Here is a 15,684-nt window from a genome sequence, read left to right on the forward strand (position 1 = left end):
CGTGAAGATGCCAGGTTCACAGTTATGTAGGGCTGTTGTCAATGACTCCCGTTGAATATCATTTGGGGGGGGGGGGGGGAGAGTTGCGGAGAGAGTGCTCGCTATTGATGCAGCATGGTGGCACAGTGGTTAGCACTGCTGCCTCAGCGCCAGGGACCCAGGTTCAATTCCTGATTTGGGTCGCTGTGTGTGGAGCTCGCACATTCCCCCCATGTCTGCCTGGGTTTCCTCCAGGTGCTCCGGTTTCCTCCCATACTTCAAAGATGTGCAGGTTAGGTGGATTGGCCTTGCTAAATTGCCCCTTAGCGTCAGAGGGACTAACAGAGTAAATATATGGGGTCATGAGGATAGGGCCCCGAGTGGGATCATTGTCGGAGCAGACTCGATGGACCGAATGTCCTCCTTCTGCACTGTAGGGATTCTATGACATCTAATTTTAATACATTAGTCTTTGTGACCTCCTGGCGTGTTTCACGCCACTCCGCCAGCATGGGGCTGGGGAGATCGGAACTTGGAAACTCACTGGCGTGAATTACGCTCTCCGGATTTTGAGCATACGTCGCCATTCCCACAGACGGAGAGTCCGGACTCAAAATTGCCCCCCAGCATCTTTACAACTACCAAGCCAGGAATTTGAGATTGTCGTCAACCAGTTTATAAGTCAACAGGTTAAGATCAAAATAATATTGAATACATAATCTAGGGTGCATTCTGAATGTATTTGACCCATCTTTCACAAACCTCCGAGATTTTAAAATGATATTATTGTTCATTTATTTTTCTTCATAACCACCTTTCCCCCCACCCCAAACCCAAAAACTCATACTTCCCAACTCTTATCTCATTTTTGTGACTCATCTGAATATTTTCTTGCCTCTTTCCAGAGTTTCTCCAGTACCATCTGTACAGTTACTGACCAGTTTCACAGCCACTGTTGGGCAAACTCTGCCTGTGTTAAATACAGTGGACGCCTGGGTGGTATAAAGAGGTGGCACAATCATCCACTGTTCCACACACCAGGGCGCCAAACGCTTGGGCCTTTACAGAAGTGACTCAGGGGTTATTTTACTCCTCATTGCAAAAAGGCTTCAGTAACATGTGCAATGTGATACAATTTATTTCCCAAAACGTAGCTGTGCATTATAAAAGCACTAACTTCATTACTGAGAGGCTGGTGCTGTCGGCTCCTCACTCCAAATCATCAAATTAGCAAGTTAATTTATGAGTCACGTTTCAATTTTTGTATTAAATGTACCTCCTTTAAGGTCTATATCAGCCACAGCTCTTGGCTACAGGACAGGTTCATCTTTTATGAGGAACAGCTCGATAGTAGGCAGAAATATCTTGCTTGAATGAATGAAGCCTAAGTGTTTGTGTATATTAGTAAGAAGCCAGAGAGAGCTACCTCATGTTGATTACTATTTCTACAGCAGTGTTGGAATCAGTGAGGCATAAAGACACAATGTATAGATATGCCGAGACAGGCAAATGCATCATTCTGTTGACCGTTGCTCCTCAAGTGCACAGAATCTCTTTTTGAGCATCAAGGTTTAGGCTGGAGATGCGATCACCTCATTAAATCCCCTGCGTTAAACAGAATAAAGGGTGGCCTTTCAGTCAGCAGTGATTTCAGTTACGGTCAGCTTTCCATTAGTCACTGTCCCTTGGGAAGGTATGCTTTTTTATTTTCAAACCATCAAGAAATCATCCTCAGTTGGACAGATTGTATGAGGATTTAGAAACACGGGAATAATTTTAGTCAGCCTCACTTGTTTCCAGCAACATTTTGAATGTCGGTCTCCCACAGCCGCCTGAACTGTGGGACAAGAGTGGAGGTCAGTTAGAACCCACTTGAAATGCAAGTGGCTTTCCCCGCTTCCTGGTACAAGTGTGTAAAAAAAATCGTGTTTGATAAAGTACCGCACAAAAGACTACTTAGTAAAATAAGAGGCCATGGTGTTTGGGGGCAGTATATTAGCAGAGGATTGGCTAACTGATAGAAGACAGAAAATTGGGATACGAGGGATATTTTCAGGGTGGCAGCATGCAATTAGTGGAGTGCCACAGGGATGAGTGCTGGAGCCACAATTATTTACAATATATGTTAATGACTTGAACAAGGAAAGTGAAGGTACTATTGCCAAGTTTGGGGATGAGACAATAATAGGCGGGAAGGCAAGTGGCGAAGATGATACAAAGGCCACGATTTTCTGGCCACATCGCGCCCAGTGGAGGTCGTGTTGGGGTGGCTTGGGGTCACAGGTGAGGATTCTAGCGCATTCAGCACCAGTGCAAAACCGCATTGAAATCCTCCCAGCCATCACAGCCGGAAGTGTGGGAGAATTGCAATCCGATGCAGAATCACACCAGTTTCTTCACCCAAAATTACACTGAGGCCGGAATTCTCCAGCCGATCACACCCAGTTGTGGCTGCCAGCGAGAACGGAGAATTTGGTACTCAGCCAAAAACAAAACTCCTCAGCTTCAAACTCTCCCTCTTGGTTTTTCCTAATGCCCTGGCAGTAATAATGTTTTTGTTGCTCCTTAGCAGGATGAACAGAACAAGGAAGATGCCTGTACAGGGGCGTGTCAAACTGGAGCCGCTCCTCAGCTCTTTCCCAATCGAGCGTGTGAGAGATTTGTGAAATTGATGCACAACCGCCTCGAGCGATCGTTTTGTCAGCCAGACTCGATGTGATGTGCATCTTTTCGGGTGTAAGCACTTTAAACAAGCTGTACATCACAACACCGCATTGCCAGATGTCTGCGCTGATTACAAGGTGCAGAAGGAACAACTGTGTGGAATAAATTAGATCCTTCAAGAAACCCCCTACAGTTCAAATCTTCCATTACCATCAAACATCAAGGGAGGCCCTATTGCCAGGCCTTTCCTTCAGGCACGGGTACACAATATTTTAACATTACCCAAACCCGTATCATAAAAGCTTTCGGATCATTATCAAACTGGCAGCTTTGAAAGGCAGCATTCATTAAGACAATCAACACTTGGGAGGACTAACGAAAGCTTTATTCAGCTGGGATCGTTATAAATTTAAACGTGACCTACTCATCCTGAGAGCAGAGAGTATTAGGATTTTCCCATCACACCCGCCCCAAGGCCGGAAATTCCCGCCCAAGGTCAACGGACCTTGAAATGGTCCATCAAATTGTCCGTCCCGCCCGCGCCGATTCCCACAATGGGCGGGGCTGAGAAATTTATCTCCCTTGAATGGTTAAAAGGAAGGGAGCTCTATAACAGATCAGTGTAAAAACAAGGCAATGGAAATAACACAAAAAAAAATTGAACCCATTAAAATGCCAACATCCTTAAAAATGCTTGTGGGAGATTACAAATGCCTTTTGTGACTGTGGCTCTGCATTGTGTAAATTGGGACATTCCAGTTCCAATGTGTGTCTTATAAGTTGATAAGATAAGGAGCAGAATTAGGCCATTCAGCCCATTAGGTCTGCTCTGCCATTTGATCATGGCTGATATGTTAGGGCAGGATTTTCTCCACCTCCCACCGTGTGTTTTGCACCATGTCAGCAGCCCGCCATTGGCCAGCGGCAAGATCATCTGGTCAATGACATCTCCTGTTGTATGCATCTCATCCCACTCTCCCCAAAAGCGCTGGGAACCCACAGCGGGGGTTCACCATCAGCGGGACTGGAAGATCCCACCAGCGGGTACGGCTGGAAAAGTTCGGCTTCAGTTTTTTTTTTCCCCCAGTGTGTACTATCTTTGAACAGAAGTTTCCAAAATTCAAACCCACCTCACAATAAATCAGCAAAGCTCAATAGGGACTGTGCCCATTTCCCCAACACATAATATGAATGCATATTTACCTGCTCTGTACAAAGGCACATAGCCACTGAGATATGAGCTTTCCCTGTAGAATCAACTGTCCCTTCAAATCGATGCCAATGTTGCAAAGCAATCTAGGTGGTCCCATTCCCCTGCTCTTTTCCCATATGTCTGCAATATTTTCCTTCAATGTTTATGCAGTTCCCTTTTGAAGGCAACTATTCAATTTGTTTCAATCACCCTATCAGGCAGCACATTCCAAATCCTAACCACTCAATGCATAACAAAGGTTTTCCCCTCTTGACATCTGTGATTCTTTTACCAATCACCTGGCCTCTTAGCCACTGTTTAGAAGAAATTGTTTCCAATGATGCTTTTAAAAGCTTCTTATCAAATTTCCTTTTAGCCTTCTCTGCTCCATAAAAGCCACCCCAGATTTTCCAGTCGATCTATATAACTGTAATCCCTCGCCCTGGAACATTTCTATCAAATCCCTGTTCCGGATACCCTTGCAGCTGCCCGCTTTTCAGGACTGTGTGTCTGCATCAGAAGACATAGGAGCAGAATTAGGCCACTCGGCCCATCGAGTCTGCTCCGCCATTCAATCATGGCTGATATTTTTCTCATCCCCATTCTCCTGCCTTTTCCCCATAACCCCTGATCCCCTTATTAATCAAGAACCTATCTCTGTCTTGAAGACACTCATGCAAATTAAAACCAATATTTCCTTGCTGCTACTCTCGAAATACAAAGTCTGCAACACAATGAGTACAATTACCCTTGTACACTAACTGGCACAACAGCTTAGGGAAGAAAGGGAAGACCATAGAACACAGAGCCAGTGTGAAACAGGGGTGTGGGAGACCAGAAAGCACAATGCCAGTGTGAACTGGGGTTAGTGATACCAGAGAACACAGTGCCAACGTGAAGTAGGAGAAAATAAAAAGAGTGCCAATGTGCACAATTGTAGGTACTGTTAGCAATCCGGTTTAGTAACTGATATACATCTGCAATTGCCTGTATTTTTCCACAAGAAATGAAGACAGATTGGCAAATTTTTTTTGCCATAATCTGGAGATAATGTTGGGAATGACTGCAACACAAATTAAGACAATCCATTGCAATTTGGGTATAACTACATTTCATCAGACAATATTGCGGGCTGGTTTTTGTATTATCAGTTTTTTTTGGGGGGGGGGGGTGGGTACTGGTTGTGTCAGACTTTATGATTGCCAGTTTTTTGTTAGTTTTCTAAACTGTTTCAATAGCACAGCATGAGAATCTGTCATATAAGTGCATTCAATTGATGGTTCTCCCGACAATTAGGCCTGTGGCCCACAAAGCCCATCTGTTTGGAACAGAATCTGCCTTCCCACATGAAGTCACTAGACTACGAACCCTTTGAAAGATTATGTTGGCCAGCTCTAGAATCACAGAGCACAGGAGGTGGCTGTTTGGCCCATATTGCCCATACCAGCTCTTTACAGCTATCCAATTAGTCCCACCAGCTTGCTCTTTGCAAATGTTTAATTTTCAAGTATAAATCCAGTTCCTTTCAAAAGTTACTACCAAATGGGGGTACGTCTGACCCCCTTTCAGGCAGTGCATTCTAGATCATTGAAACTTGGTGTAAAAATATTTCTCATCTCCCCGCTTGGTTCTTTTACACATTATCTTAAATCTCTTCCCTCTAGCCATCGATCTTCCTGCCATGAGAAACAGGTCCTCCCAATTTATTCTCATCAATAGTTATCATAATTTTGAGCATCTATTAAATCTTCTAGTATGAGTAAATGTTTATTAGGAACAACTTGAATGTACAGTTAGGTATTTTAAACACAACTTTTTTCCATTACATTAATTACAGGAACAAATGCAGAAACGGCCTGACCAACCCTGACCTTAAAAAGGAATGAGGAGTTATTATAGTCACAGCATTGCATTTCCCCATTTGTGTGAGACACATCATTAAATGAACCACATTACCAATTATTTCCCATTAAGGCCACACGCCAGTTCATCAGCTGGTTACTGACTGAGACCCTTCTGGTTCTGGCTAGGTTTCATGCTCGCCTTTTCAGCACTTTCCTCTTATGTGAAAATTAGGGCAGACTTAAAAGACACTTTCGAAATTTCGAAGATGAGCTTCAACCTCAGACAGACGCCCGCTCACTTTGACAAAGTCTCACTTGGCATTATCATTTGTGTTTTCAAGTACACAAGTAATTGGTGACTTTCCACTGATTCTGATGCCTTACCCCAAATTGTCATGCATTTCTACACCCATGCCCTTCCTGTACAGTTCTACCACACCTGAAAACCTGTACCAGTGTGTGCAGATAACGTCAGGTTTATCACTGGCAATTGCACAATTGGTTTCCAAGCAAAGCTGGAATATCATCATCGGGAGGCCTCTTTACAATTCAAACAGTTAAGAGGAATGATGATTAATCTCAACATACTTTTCACTTAAATTTCTATTTCTGGTTTGATTTTTGAACATTAATTGCTGATGAGATCACCGACGGCAGCTGGCTGGTTTAGCGTTACTGGAGCCCAATAGTGAAGGGGAGATGAATTCACTTCAATAACGAGAGTCATTATCCCAAGAGTGCTTCAACAGCTCTGGCAGTGTATTAACTCACCTCCCGTTCACTGTGCCTCAGGAAGTCCCCCCAGGCTTTTACCCCTCCACAAATGATGCCATGGAGTCTCATAAGAATTTAACACAAGAACATTTTAATAACAGGAAAGGGCCATTAAGTCCAAAGTAGTCCCATATTTTTGAATCCCTTCTCCAATTGTCTCTTGAACTCATTTACATTGCTTACTTCAGGCCTTTCATGATAACTTATTCCACAATTCCAGCTCCCTTGACTTCCCTTCATTAAAGTGTCAGTTTTGCTCCAGTAATAGCACACTTGTCTGAGGCAATAGGTCATGGATTCGAGCCCCACTCCAGACACAGAGCATATAATCTAGGTAGACATAAGTTACAAAGGGAATGCTGCATGGGATGTTATACCAAGGGCTCCCTGTCCTCTTAGCTGTATGTAAAAGAACCCCTGGCACCATTCAAAGAAGAGCAGGGAAGTCCTTCCGATGTCCTGACTAGCATTTACCTGATGCGTTTCCAACATTACAACAGTGACTACACTTCCAAAGTACATGATTGGCCATGAAGCACTTTGGGATGTCCGAAGGCTATAAAGGCCACTTTGTAAAAAGAAACACGTGCATATTACATTGTCCCAGAGAAGTGCCCAAAAGCATTTCACAAGCAAAGTAGTACACTAATTGTTATGGAGGCAAATGTGGCAGCTATTTTGTGCACAGCACAGTTCCACAAACAGCAATGAGGTACTTTAAGTCGGGTTAGCCGAGTGAGGAATGTTTGCCAGGATATTGACAGAATTCCTCACTAACTCAAGGACAGCATCTCCTCATTCTTAAACAAGGTGGGCCTTTAATATATAACTTTCTGCCTTAATGAAAGAATGCTGCCAGTTGAATCAAGCTATATGCCATGTGCCTAACATTCCATACGTTAACATGCAGTATTTGACGATCGCATATTCACCAGAAAATTTGGATGAATTTATCCATTCCTTTTATTATCTCAAAAGCTCCAACTAGATCAACTCTGACAAAGGGTGATCCAGACTCAAAACGTTGGCTCTATTCTCTCTCCACAGATGCTGTCAGACTTGCTGAGATTTTCCAGCATTTTCGGTTTTTGTTTCAGATTGCAGCATCCGCAGTATTTTGCTTTTACCTCAAAATATCATTCTGTTTCGAAGCAAAAAACCACAAACTTTGCCATCCTTGCCTTACTTTAGTTCCTGATACTGGGAATTATTTTCACTGGTTTCTGCATCTTAAAAGCTATAGATCCCCATTATGATGAAACGACCAGTCCTACACACAGTATGGAACATAACCATTAAAACCAAGAAGAGTATTTTAAACTAATCTGCCCACGTGGGGGCACACTCAGGTCTGATAATTGTCTTAACCCCACCCAGTTTTATGCCACAATGTCTCCAATGGATCGGACCAGAGCTGGTTCCATTCCCATTAGACCGATCAAATTCAAATTAACCAAATATCTTCATTTTTTTTTAAAAACAGTATTTCACTCCAGTAAGTGCTGTGCTACACTTTCATAGGTGAATTATTTGATGTAAAAAGGAATAAATTGAAGAACATTAATTATATTTTTAAAACTGGCTTACTAGTCATGGTGGGAGCACTCTTTCAAATGTTCTAAAATTAAAGAGGCCACTCTACAAACACCTTTAAAGGTTGTCATTTCTGTGCTGGGTTCATTGGTCTAGATCTTCCCCCTCCCTCTGTTAGTGTAGCTGAAGGTGATCATTTTGATACGAATAATCCAATAAGATGGGGTGATCAAAATTATTAACTACTTAGCGTTCTCTCTACTGATTTTGCCTGCACAGTGCTTGAAGCTGGTATTATCGTGTTATGTCTTTGAAGTCAGGTTCCTACCATCGTTTGGTAGTACAGAACTGGAGTTTTGCTGAAAGAAGGCATGTTGTTGAAATTCTTCATCTTGCACTCATCAGGAAGGTTTGCAAGAATACTAAATGTAAAGGGAACAATTATTCATCCTCCGTCCGGAGAGAGTGCTGATTGTTTAGCAAGTGGACTCTAATTGGTAGAGGCACTGCCATGGAAAATCAATTAACTGGTGCCCTACAGAGTGCATCAGTTCATGTAATTCACCTACCTTTCCCACTGGTTTTGTTCCTTCCCAGTTCCTCTTTTCCAGGGAAGGAGGTACCTGGTAGACATCTTGCGATGGATTCATGGATGGAGGTACTTGGTAGATGTCCTGGGCTGGATTCACAGATGGAGGTATTTGGTAGATATCTTGTCCAGAACCCAAAGATGGGGGTACCTGATAGATGTCCTGAGGTGGACTCTTCGATGGTACTTGGTAGATGTCCTGGGATTGGTTCATAGATGGAGGCACCTGGTAAATCTCCTGGGTAGGATTCATGGACGGGGTCAACTGGCATTGAGATGTTGTTTTCTGATACAAGGTCTGTTGCTGCGATTTTGTTGGAGTAACCGGGTATTTGTTTGACTGGTTCTGTAGTGCAGGAGGAACCTGATATAAATTCTGCTGTACTTTGTTTGACGAGGGCATCATATAGACATTGTCTCCCTGGTAAGCAGGGTGCATTGCTGTATACTGCGAAGACTGGGATGGCATTTGGTATACATTCTGCTGCTGGTAAGGCTGTGGTGATTGTGGGATCTGTTGCGTTTGACTGGAATTTGACTGTTTTTTCTCATACATTCCCACTAGAATCTTTAGGCGGTTGCCAGGAACGATACCTTGTCGACCATGTAGTGAGCAGAGCCACCATCCATCTAAACCTCCCGTGTTACGTTCCAAAACCGTCATGATATCCCCTTTGCGAAATGTGAGTTCGTCTGGCGATTCAGCCACATTGTCGTATAAGGCTTTTGCCAGCACATTCTGAAACAAAGAAAGAAAATCAATTTAGGTGTCTCTCTCATTTCTAAATTAGTACATAAAGAACATACTTAAAATACCGCACATCTGAATCAGACATTGCCAGGAGTTATTTTGCACCAAATCTTTTTTTTGCAGTAAAAGACTTTTCTAGACGACATTGCAAATCAAGTACAGGCATGAATCAATTGATAAAATACTTGTCTTAATGTGTTAGCTCATTAACTTATAATGCACTGAGAGTGGAGGATGATTTTCTCTCAATATATCGGTTGAGAAATCATGAGTTTATAACCTCCCTCATCACTTCACTGCAAATTGCGAATGAGCAAAACCTTCTCCCAAAGTTTGGAAAATTCCATTTACCACATTAACATATAAACTGTTCCAATTAGAGCTCCCCATATGCTTAGCTAATTAATCCAAGAAAATATAGGTCACAAGTCCTCACGAAGACTTGGGAGTAACAGTAAGATATTTCACTCCCAGTGAACAAGCAAATGGGCAAACAATGGACAGCATGGTGGCACAATGGTTAGCACTGCTGTCTCACAAAGCCAGGGGCCCGGGTTCAATTCCCAGCTTAGGTCACTGTCTGTGTGAAGTCACAAATGTGGGTTATTTAAGGAAAGCCAGCTCAGATTTGTTAAGGGCAATGTTACGATTCCTGTAGAGGCTGCATTCTTCCTATCACCTTTTAAGGTGGCATGGTGGCACAGTGGTTAGCACTGCTGTCTCACAGCACCAAGGACCCGGGTTTGATTCCCGGCTTGGGTCACTGTCTGCGTGGAGTTTGCACATTTCCCCCGTGTCTGCGTGGGTTTCCTCTCACAGTCCAAAGATGTGCGGGTTAGATGGATTGGCCATGTTAAAATTCCCCCTTAGTGTCAGGAAGACTAGCTAGGATAAATGCATGGGGTTATAGGTGTAGGGCCTGGGTGGGATTGTGGTCGGTGCAGACTCGATGGGCCAAATGGCCTCTTTCTACACTGCAGGATTCTATGATTCAAGCATAAACACTGGAACAAAGGCTGTACTAAAACTTTACAATTACTTAGACTACATTATGCTCAGTCTAGTATACCATGTCACAAAAAAAATCTACATACATTGGAAAGGATACAGAGCTAGACAATAAGACTAGTCCCAAGAGCAGTGGCAAAATGTGCAAAAGCTCAAACTCTTGTTTCGAAAGGAGGCAGTAAAGGAGTGTTGAAAATATTAAATAACATGAAGCAGATTACTACAACTTTTATTTATAGAATGTCTTTGTCATAGGAAAAACGCCTTGAGTCATTATTTCAATGAGTTTGGAAAGTCAGGTCAAGGGGCATAAATGGAAATTACTAAGAAGTATTCATTTTAAATACTGGGAAGAACAAACAGTTAAATGTTTGAACCATTTCCCAGGGTGACAGATCGAAGTAAAACATTTGGTTCTTCAAATTAAACACTGGGAAAGTTAAGGTAGAGGAACGTATGGCAAAGCAAATGCTCTTTTCTCAATCCTAAACCAAGAGAGAAAATACTGGGAAATCTCAACAGGTCTGGCAGCATTTGTAAGGAGAGAAAAGAGCTGACTTTTCGAGTCCAGATGACCCTTTGTCAGGCTATGACTCATCTTTCATTCCCTCACCCCACAGTATAAATATCTCCCACTTTCTATGCTTTTAACTTTGAACACTTTAGGATTACGCAGCACTACCTTTCTCAGTGTTTGTCTATGTAAAGTAGTGCTGCGTAATCCAAAGGTGTTCCATTCCAGAGAGAGGACACTGGAGTTTACTATCAGCGCTATGATTTTGGGATACCAGTGATGATGGAGAGACTCTTGTGCATCTGGCCTGCCTGATATGGGAGGACTTGTTTGGAGGGAACTGCCTGGGGAGAAAAGAAACAAATCTGAAACAAACAGTACCCAACTTCCATCATGTTATTTCCCCGCACCAAGCATTCATCTTCTGCTCTCAAGGAGTATGCCGGCTGCAATGTCTGATGATAAAATTTGAGAAGTACGGCACACAGCAGATCTTGCTGTGATTTATTACTTTTACCTCCTAACTTTCTGAATTTTCTTTATTCATTAATACAAGGTTCCTTTGAACACTGATCAATCAACAGTTTTGTCACAACACTTTTCCTTTTACTGACTGGTTCATGTACAAAGACATCAGTCTTCATCAGTGCCTTGTCTCAGTGAGAGGCTTTATTGAACTGATCTTCAGAGGTCTGCCTCCAGAGGAAGCTTCATGGCATAGTCTCATGACTGTGGAAAGCTAGATGTGTCAAGCAGACTGGTTACAGTTCAAAACCCAAACACTGACCATCCATCTTCCAAAGTCTAGGGGCAGGACTTTCCGGCCACGCTCGCCCCAAGATTGGAAAATCCCACCTGAAGTCAATGGACCTTTGCATGGTCCTGTCCCGCCTGCTAAGATTCCTGTGGCAGGCAGGACAGGAAAATTCCACCCAAGAAGTCTAATTTTCTTCCTTCAGAATCAGCCCTTTTGCCCTAAATATTGATGATAAATTGACTTGTGTTTGAGGAAATTTGCGTTATGGGTTAAGGGGACCAAGTCATAAAAGCTTGGATCTTCTTCCAGAGACCAAATGCCCCCAAGATCTATTTTTCACCCTTTGTTTGAACATATATTCATATGTATAAAAAACATGACAAAATGTTCCATGAAATCAATGAGACGCACAAATGCAATAGCTCTATAGGAACTATTCAATACCAATGATAAGGGATATTCTATGGTTGCTTTGTAGTGTGAGAATTGTTCAGACAAATAAGCTATGTAAATGCACCTCACAGGCAAAGATCAAGATACATGTAAATTAAGCAGGATAGGCAGATTAAGCACAGGAGGGTAGATTTGCCTTCTTATTGTGCCTGGGGAACATGAAAGATCTGCACTGGGAGGGCACCCAAACTCTGTGCACAGCCCAGGCTAAGAAACATCACATTCTCATCTAGATCACCTCCTGAGGCCCTTGTGCTGTTATATTACTCCAGTTTGGTTTAGGAACTATATATTACATCTATACATAAATATCCAGAGTGTCATATTATTCACTACTGTGCTACAGTCTGCATATCAAACTAACAGGATATCAGTGTGCAACACATGGCGTGACCTGACAAATAGTTGATGAAGTTCCAGCATTTGACTTTAAAAAAGTGTGATTACTTCAAACCCCTGGGAATTACAAGACGTAACATATATATTCTATTTATACCAGTTATATTGTCTGATAATTATTAGAAGAAGCACTAAAATTGAATATATCGACGTTATTCACCAGGTAACAGCTTTATTGGGTCAAGTGGGTAATGAGGCCAGGGAAAACAGATTTTACAAGCCAGACCTTCAGTACAAACTAATCCCCACTGGAGGTGGGGGAAATCGTGCTGTGCGATATTTCTAACAAAAATATTACCACAGTCACACCAAATTCTTCCATCTGTGAAGCACTGAGCCAACTTCTTGCTTAAAATAGAAGATTAATGGATTCCAAATAGTTAACATGGTTCTATAATAACAACATGAGTCCAACTGGAAAGTGTTACTTACTGTACCCACGTGTTGTTTTATCACAGATCTATCAAAAGGTTAAAACTGTACCGGTTTCTAAATTTCTGGCCCTGCCAAAACAATCGCCTGTTGTAAGAAATAGCATTTCAGTGAAAAGTGTCATGCACCGAGGAGAAGAGGTTCCACTTAAAACAAGAACTGCCCAAGACAATGAAATGCTGACTCTGGGTAGTCATTCAAATCAAAAGTTCAAAATGTTATCAACTAGGAGGACAAAGAAAGATCAGTGTAAGAATGGGAGCAAAGAACGGTACAGCACAGGAACAGGCCCTTCGGCCCACCAAGTCTGTGCTGACACAGATGCTTCTCTAATCTAACATTTTCTTGCCTCTACGTGGTCCATATCCCTCTATTCCCTGCCTATTCATATATCTATCCAGATGCCTCTCGAATATTGTTATAGAATCTGCTTCCATCACATCCTCCGGCAGCGCATTCCAGGCATTCACTACCCTCTGAGAAAAACTTGCCCCTTATATCTCTTTTAAACTTCCCCCCTCTCACCCTCAACCTATGTCCCCGAGTAATTGACCCTTCGACCCTGGGAAAAAGACTCTGACTATCCACTCTATCCAAGCCTATCATAATCTTGTAAACCTCTATCAGGTCCCCCTCATCCTCCGACGCTCCAATGAAAACAATCCAAGTTTGTTCAACCTTTCTTCATAGTCCAAAATCTCCAAACCAGGCAACATCCTGGTAAATCTCTTCTGCGCCCTTTCCAATGCATCAAAATCCTTCTGGTAGTGTGACGACCAGAATTGTACACAATACTCCAAATGTGGCACAATCAAAGTCTTATACAGCTGCAAACCAAAAAACCAGAGTGACTTATTGCCGTGTAACTCACCCCAGATATTAGTTATTCTCTCTATACTGTGGTGCCACGCTCTGACAAAAAATAAACTAGCGTTTTTAATAGTGGTGGACATTCTGAGAACAGCGGAGGTGCATCTGCTGGTAATATAGGTCAGTGTGTGTGTCTGGTACTACAGTAATAAGAGGCTTTTCGTCTCCTCAGCCCTAGTCTAATAGGAAATAAAAGACTGTCCTCATTGAATCAAAAGGGCACCACAGAAATCTCAGGGATAGTGCTTACATTTACAGCATGTTCCTCAGGACAAAAAAAGCTTCTCAATACTTCACACAAAGAATTACTCTTAAAGTGCAATGCACTCGGATATTTTTCTACATTGAAAGGTGCTACATTACTGCAAGTTACTGCTGTTGCTAAGGAGGCAGCTATTTGGGATGTTCTGAAGTTGTGAAAGGCACAATATAAATCAGAGTTTTTGCTCTCTTTTTCTTTCTTTCAATGGCAATGAGATGAATGGCCTGTTAATCTTTTCCTTTGCAGTGGCATCGGATGCAAGACCCAACTTGGCAACAACACCAGGGAAACCTCTTGCTTTTCTTTCAGTGTCATGGGACACTTAACATTTATCAAGCCAACAAAGCAGACAGATGAGTACTTGCTTTAATGAAGAACAGTACAGTACAATGATGGACTGCAGCATTGTCCCAGATTATGGTAGTGGATCAAATTCATATTCATTCACCCCAGAGGCAAGAGTGCTAATAACTGAACCACGCTAACAATGAGAGATAGTCTTCCAATGGCTCAATGATTTTGCATCAAGCCGTACAGGCTAGGAAAGTCCCTGCGCTGCGCGAAGCTGACCTTAAGAGGATCTCGCATTGAAAGCACGACCGCTGACCTAACAGTCCCTGGGCTTAGCGTGGGAGAATTAAATCAGGAGCCCCACTTCTTGTCTGAGTCCATTGCCCTGTGCTAGAATAAGTGGACCTCAGATGAGGACGAGATTGTAAAAATCAGCTGCAATACTTCACACGGGAAAATGATCCACTGATCACACATCTTGGACAAAGTAATGAAATCTGTAGATGCAGGTGGGGTTGTAAGCCATGGTGATGCAGCATCTTTTGGACAAAGGAAAAAAAACTGGAAAATAACAAAACTGATTTCATGTGCTCCCTAAGCAGTCTGCATTCCATAAAAGAAAAGCTTTAACTGGTAAAGGCAACAGTAAAACCTGCATGAGTCCAATACTTCAAAACTACTCCCTCTCTAAAATATATACCTCTGTTTTCAATCGCATTTTGCACACAGCATTTTTCATTCACTTGGAATCTGTGCTTTCATACATGGGTTCAAGTCTGGCTTTGTCCTAAACAATGACTTCCTGCCAAAATCATTTGCTACTTGGTCCACCCACCAGGGTGGTGGAGAGACTGAGTAAACCGTTGACCTAGAGAAAAACTCCCATTGCCACTCCTGCTGGATCTGGCAGTGTGCGGCTGTTAACCTTTCCCAGAAGCAGGAAGCGAGTGCCATTTGTGTGACTCATGGGTATTTCAGCTTCAAACATCCGGCAACTGACTGCACAATTACTGAGCCAGGTTTTAAAAGTGGGATTACAAGTTCAAATTCTAGGAATTTTCTCCAATATATAATTTTCCACATTCTAAATTCAGTCAGTTTTCTGATCATAGAGAAAAAAATCCAACCTTCTAAATTGAGGCAATTCTACTTAGGCCACAAATAGGCTTCCAACGGCATGTCTTTCCCCATCCACTTCCACCTATGTAACCTCTGACCCCTCTACCTCAGTCCATTTGTCACACACAGACTTGGTTATACAACGTTAATATTCCAGGCATTCTTTAACAAATGTGGAAGACCATCAAAATCCAGTCACTTTCAAAAAGAGTTATTGCACACCCACCCCGCCCCCGCCCCCGCCCCCCCCCCT

The 15,684-nt window shown here is 42.6% G+C and overlaps 1 protein-coding gene across 4 annotated transcripts in view; it reads right to left on the bottom strand.

Moving 5' to 3' along the window:
* Positions 1-15,684, bottom strand: part of bcar1 (BCAR1 scaffold protein, Cas family member) — a 254,120-nt gene that overhangs the window by 81,754 nt on the left and 156,682 nt on the right. For all 4 annotated transcript variants that reach the window (XM_078210928.1, XM_078210926.1, XM_078210927.1 and 1 more), the window contains exon 2: positions 8,556-9,314. In XM_078210928.1, the coding sequence (XP_078067054.1) occupies positions 8,556-9,314 (759 nt within the window). The remainder of the gene's footprint in view (positions 1-8,555; positions 9,315-15,684) is intronic.

This window comes from Mustelus asterias, chromosome 4, assembly GCF_964213995.1.
Source record: "Mustelus asterias chromosome 4, sMusAst1.hap1.1, whole genome shotgun sequence".
NCBI classification, from domain to species: Eukaryota; Metazoa; Chordata; class Chondrichthyes; order Carcharhiniformes; family Triakidae; genus Mustelus; species Mustelus asterias.